Consider the following 6,324-nt stretch of genomic DNA (forward strand, 5'->3'; position numbering starts at 1 on the left):
ATATTCTTCTTCTTTATTAGTCATATTCCTTTTAGCATACAATTAACAAGTTAAAAACAACCATATCAAAATCCAACTTATATATATTAATGAATTAAGAGAGATATAGTATATGATTAAATTATTAATGGCATATAAATATCTTATCAAAAAGCTAAATTAAGGTAATTATTCTTTATAAATTTAAGAAGAAAAATAACATAATAAAACGAGATAATTATCATTACTATGTGACATAATATGACCTAATGGGACTAACAAATGCCGAAATTATCAATAAAAGTAGGGTTGGTCCATATGGACTAAAGTGATTCTAAGTCTATCTCTGAAATATAATCATTGTTAGTCTAACCACGTCTACCACTGTTAGCACCAAGACAACTTTGAGTGAGAGCCCAACTCAAGTTATAGCGTCTCACTCCTAATTTTTAGAGAATCAAAGAATATAATCCGAAGTTGTAAACTACAACTCAACTCTCACGATTATAATTGAGTTATCGCAAAGCTTTACGCTAAGTGGAGATTTAGCTAAACATGGATTGGACCATGCTTAGCATTTAACAAAGAAGAAGATAAAAAGAAAAAGAAAATAGAACTTTAAATTAAACCAAGGAGAATAACAAATTCCAATAGTTATGAAGTGACGGGCTTTCTCACCCAAATAGGGCATCGGAAAAGTACATTTTCCGTTGTGTTGCCTTTGCTATTTTATTTTTACAACTAGGGTGATTATTACAATACAAAGGTGAACTTCTTTGTGTTCCATGAACCTTAAGAAGATTCCAAAAGTGCAATCTGTTTTCAACTGAAGACTCCAAGACTGCTATGCGTCTTCAACCTTCTCATATATTTCAACTTTCCGTGCTCATTCTTGGAATCTTCTGAAGACTCTTTGCACTACTGGAGTCTTCTGAAGTCGCATGGATCACTATACATCTTCTCCTTTATATTGTAACAATCGCCATAGTCTAGAAAATAATACTCAAGACGGAATATTTTGGGAATTATTTTTCTCAAGAACATTATCTCAACCATTTTGCCGAAGTGATGATTGATGACTATTGTTGAGATTCAAATAAATCTATTATTTATTTATTAGAGGTAGAACAAAATCAATAACACTATAAAAAAGGGGGTTTCCTTCCGTTATATAAGAATGATGAGAAGAAAAAACACATTTAATCATAAATGACACTGTCAAGGAATTCTATTTTACCCTTTCACTATAATTCACAGCTTACTCTTGAGATCTTCACAATCTTAATCATGTGGTTGTATAGTTATAAATGAGACATACTGTGAAAATTTAAATCTAATGCTATAGTTTGTAACTTGCAATGGTGCCTCAATTCGAGTACTTACAAGGTCCTATGTACGCCTTGCGGATCCATAGGAGTTGTCGCTGGTGCCATCGAGTTTTGTTCTTGCTTTCCTCCGTTATCTTTCTGTTTTCTCGTTTCCAATCTAAATATATGGTATCCCCCATTCATGGTGGACCTTTTATGATGATTACTTAAACATGCACGAAGTGAATTTGAATACAGAGACTTGAACTTCAGGTTTCTCTTCGAGAAATGGTTCTTAGCTTGCTTGTCTTTTGAAGAACGGTTTCTGATAGATAGGAGTCTCTCGTTATTGTTACTTTCGATTTCTATGACTCGGGCTTCCCACTTCAACTGCCTCGTTAGAGCTCGAGCCGATTCGATAAGCGAAGCTGTGTCATGGATAATTATCCAACCCTGCAACCAGCATCAATTGAATCACTTATTAAAACAAAACAATTCCATTGAAGTATAACAATTGTAAAGCTGTTGGAAACATATGTAAAGCTGTTTGCATACTATCAGTGTATATGACTGATGATCTTTTAATCTAAAGCCATTCATACAGTCTGATTTGATAATTGATAGCCTGGTTTTAGTACCTCGGGACGAAGCAACCGGTCTATCTCGGTGAATATATGAAGCATGCTGCACCTCCAACGTTGACTAAACTCAAGAGATAGAAGTCCTTCTACATGTACCATATCGTAAGTTCTAGGATATGTTGGAAATGCTTCACACCTGAAAGTAATACAAATATATCATAAAACAAATAAAGCTTCAAACAAAAAGGAAAGTCAATTGTTTCTTTATTTGAACCAGGGAAAGTACACAAATGGAGAATCACCAGTCATGTAATACACCAAAATAACCCCGGTCAAGAATCAGGGGAAGGTAGTTAGGTCTAATTGTCGGGACTACATTCATCACCCAAACAGACTTCCCGGCTTCCAATAATGCAGCATTTAAACCACCATAGTGGGCGTTCATGTCCAACACATTCCTGACCATGTTATTAGGTGGAGAAGGATCTTCGTCGCTGGGTCTCTTCGGATGGTCGGAGAATATTAGTGGTGACAGAAGAGACCAATAATTATGAACAGTTGTCTTATAATCTGCAGTATCCTCATTTAGTTCTTCAGAGTGAAGACCTGGTAAGATACCAAAAAGATTTGCAAATAGATTATCAGAGGGGCAGTCAGAAATTTCTTTAACCATTCATTGCTTGTCATGATGGAATAATTACTTGTAACATAAGCATGCGGAGAACATTGGATTACCATATATAGCTAGTTCAGTCGGGTTTAAGTTAGACCTAGAAGGCCAGGTTGCCCTCTCCTCGATAGGAACCCATCGGCGGCTATGCATACCCCCTATGCAGTTCTGAAGGGGTCGATAATATGGAGACTCAAGATCTTGCCCTTTGCTACATATAGAAGGGCCCGAACCAGGCTTCCTGAACACAAATGATTCACATTGTCAAAATGAATTCAGTTTTGAAGAATATGAAGATAAATAAAGAAAACAGCCTTACCGAGAGTTATAACAACTTTTTTTACTGGTCTTTTTCCACACAACAGTTTCATCTTGTTGTGACATCAATTCCCAGCAGAGACTTTCCGCAAAATCTCGAACATAGTTCCATGTTTTCTGTTTCTCTTTGTCACGAAGAGAATTGTGAACATTGGTAAGAGGTGAAGTCCACACAAAGTATCCACCAGGCTTTAGAACTCTATCAACTTCAATCAAGAAAATACCGTCTGCGGAGAACATGAAACGTAAAAGTTCAATTTACACTAGCTCAAACACAAGAATGAAAAAATGTTGAAAAAGTCACATATGTGAGTTGAAGTATGTTTTACAAGTTATAATTAGTAAATAATATAATATCCGGTAAAGGTATGGGAAATTTTCAGAACTTGTAATGGAAAAAGTCAGGCTGGATATGGTCTTTAATGTATTATTTTCAATTATCTATCGGTTGGCAGGTAAGAACTGCCAACAAATGCATTGAATGGCAGTCAAAAGGAACCTTTTTTTTCTTCTAGGAATTTATCATATACAGAACATTTAACATTTTAAATAAGCAAAGTTGGAAGCTGTTATACCTTTCTTATCCCAGTCAATACCGCAGCGTGCACAATGCAGCAAATCAAAAGAAAGAGATGGATATGGTAACTGTTTTGAACTGAAAGAACCAATCATTGCGGGAAGGCCCCTTTCGAGAGTGAGTTGAACTTGACTGCCGGAGGACTCGTAGTTCGCAATGCACATGGTTAAAATCTGTTCGGAAAAGAGATGTGCTCCAAAGCTGCCATAACCACATCCTATATCCAAGATGGTTCGAATCTGCACGGGTAGCCTTATATGATACGCAAAAGAAACTAATGGAATCACGAGACCTTGAAATACCAGTCTTGTTCTAAGTAGCTATTAAGAATGGTTAAAGCTAATTCATCCCATATTGCCAACATCGCAATGTGCAACAAGCCAAAAGGTGGCAATTAAATGTATCATTAACAATTTGCTTATAGTAACAAGTAAGAAATGATAACATCAAATCGTATGTGAACTAGCAATATAACATTACTAGAATAAATTAGATGAAGTAAAAATCATGAATAATAGAACGAAACAAGGTAAGCATGTATGTTGAAGGAAAATTCCGCTTACCCCAGCTTGTATGAAATTAGATTCATTTCTCAGTCCAATCATCTCAGCGATCTGATGGGAATATTCTTCCACACCATCAAACATGAGTGACGCCGAACGGAAGGAAATCTGCTCTTCCTCCAACATCATCATCCTGTAATTGAATAAATCAAGTGAGTAGAAAAAACACTTCTGTAAGAAGGAAGTTAATGTGGAAGGTGACTGACAAGTGAAACACCCACCTCTTGGTTAAACTGCCCGAGGAAAATACCTCTTGACCGGTGATTTTAACATTTGCAACCCAAATAATCTCTCTCCCAGTCGGCCACCTAAGAGGAATTTTATAGTTCAAAGGTGGGAGAACTAAACAACTTTGCCTCGACCCTTGTCGACATACTTGATCATACTCGTTACCGTCTGAAAAACCCGAATCGAGATTCCTTGAAACATTAAAACAGGGAATATAATTCTCCAACTCCTCCGGGCAGAATTCTAGTTCTTTCATCTTTGAAGTACCTAAAGAAAGCTCCCCTATATCCCACAAATCTGAAACAAGCTGCTCTTGCAGTCTCCTATAACTATGAAATATATAACCTCTAGATGATGTTGAAATGGAAAGTGTCCACCAAAATGTACCAGTGACAGCAAGAATCACAATCATAACTAAACTTGACTTCAAAAATAGCATTGTTAACCTATGGCGGCTTCTCAGAGCCCCAACAGTGAAAGGATCATATGCAAAACCATTGTCAGTGGCATCATATTTTGAGGGAGAATTATCTGAAAAGGGTAGCCAAAAAGGAAACCTGAGGGAAGAATGATTTCTATCCAATTCCTCCTTTTCAGTTTTATCTTTCAATTGTGAATCCAATAGATCATAGTTGCTGCCTGAGATCCGTGTTGCAGATACACCTCGATGCAGAGGCCTTGACATTTTTTTTGTAACCTGAAATCCCCAACAGTCAGCCAAAGGAGAAAAATAAGTGTTAGCTTTCAAGAATTAGTAAAATCCCACTGAAATTCCTCTCCGAAACAAGCTATTCCACTCAATAAAACATCAAATATTAATAAGTACAAAAACGAAACACTTCACTGAGATAAGATTGAAATGAGATCTTTCGTCTCAGTTTTAAGATTCTAGATCCATAAACCCTGCTGAAGTTAAACTCTTAGAAAAGCAAATTTTGAAGTAGAAGTTGATTTTTAGAGCTGTTCAAAGACTGAAACAGCAAAAGAACGTAAGATTCGAAGGAAATAAAAGTAGAAATATTGAGTGTAAGCACATTTCCATTAAAAATCACTTGTTTTCAATGAAAAATCCACTTCTCTCTTTGTTACCCGATTCTAAAATCTAATGAAAACCCAGATTAAAATGATCAAAACCCATTCCGGATCAATCACTTGAAAAATCGAAGTCGTGTCAAATTGAGAAATACCTTTGTTTGTAATAGCAGAGCTAGAAATCGAAAGATAACGTAAAACAAGCCTTGTCAGCGAAGTTTCATCGAATGGGGATTTAAGAACTTTATCCTAGCATTTTGAACTACAGAAAACGATTGCAAGTTGCCTTTGATAATGTAAGAGTGTTAAGTAAACGAATTTTCTATCGATCCAATCACGACAGAGATCGTGAAAAAGCTGAAAATTTAACTCTTTTTACAATCGTAATAATCATTCAAAGTTAAAAAAACGGCGAGAAAGCATGAATTAAATACAGACTAAGGTATTTATTTAATAAATGAAGATTGCATATTTAAAAAAAATATATGAAAATCATTTCATCCGAACTTTTACCTTCAGACAGTATTCTCAGCTATATATGCGCTGAAGAGTCACCATTACAGCTCGAGCTACCCAAACTGTACATTTTAATTATTTTATTTAATTCTATTGTATAAAAGTAAGTATTTAATTATTTAAAGAATTTCTCAAATGCTAACTATGGTCTTATAGATTAGATCTACTTTTTTTCTTTTCTTTTTTTATTCGACCAGTTTGTGACTTTGAATTACTGTTGGTTAAATATCAAAAGGGCATCTATTCTTGGTAATGTGAAATTTTAGAGTAAACAAAAACGAATTTCATTAAATTTTAAGTCCTGTACTAATTTTATTATTAAATTTTAAATTGTTTTAATTTTAATATTATATTTTATTTAAGACATTAAATTTTAATTTGCATACCAAAATAATATCCATAGAAAATTATCAATTTCTCCCATCATTGAAGTTGATTAATTGTTTATTGTCAATTGTCGGTATTATGATAAGAATAGTACTAAAATGTTCAAATTTTAGTCAATCCTCTTTCTTCTCTTTGGATTAATTTTATATGAAATTTACTTAAAAGC

The 6,324-nt window shown here is 34.7% G+C and overlaps 1 protein-coding gene across 1 annotated transcript; it reads right to left on the reverse strand.

Moving 5' to 3' along the window:
- Positions 1-1,178: 1,178 nt before the first annotated feature.
- LOC120176806 (probable pectin methyltransferase QUA2) lies at positions 1,179-5,624 on the reverse strand. Its single transcript, XM_039183135.1, has 9 exons — positions 5,411-5,624; positions 4,217-4,920; positions 3,996-4,128; positions 3,431-3,671; positions 2,857-3,082; positions 2,603-2,778; positions 2,170-2,473; positions 1,925-2,063; positions 1,179-1,739 (listed from the first exon to the last, which is right to left on the reverse strand). Exons 2-9 carry the CDS (start codon positions 4,906-4,908, stop codon positions 1,359-1,361), a joined length of 2,292 nt encoding a protein of 763 aa, XP_039039066.1. The 5' UTR covers positions 4,909-4,920; positions 5,411-5,624; the 3' UTR covers positions 1,179-1,358.
- Positions 5,625-6,324: the final 700 nt, after the last annotated feature.

The sequence above is a fragment of the Hibiscus syriacus genome, unplaced genomic scaffold, assembly GCF_006381635.1.
Source record: "Hibiscus syriacus cultivar Baekdansim isolate YM2019G1 unplaced genomic scaffold, ASM638163v2 tig00112254_pilon, whole genome shotgun sequence".
In the NCBI taxonomy this organism is placed as follows: domain Eukaryota; kingdom Viridiplantae; phylum Streptophyta; class Magnoliopsida; order Malvales; family Malvaceae; genus Hibiscus; species Hibiscus syriacus.

Excerpts from the sequence above, each read along its gene's own strand:
- LOC120176806 (XM_039183135.1), bottom strand. The coding sequence starts at position 4,908 with ATGTCAAGGCCTCTGCATCGAGGTGTATCTGCAACACGGATCTCAGGC. Across the intron at positions 4,129-4,216 it reads TCGGGCAGTTTAACCAAGAG|GATGATGATGTTGGAGGAAG; the intron begins GTGGGTGTTTCA and ends ATTCAATTACAG. Across the intron at positions 1,740-1,924 it reads ACCGGTTGCTTCGTCCCGAG|GGTTGGATAATTATCCATGA; the intron begins GTACTAAAACCA and ends TGCTGGTTGCAG.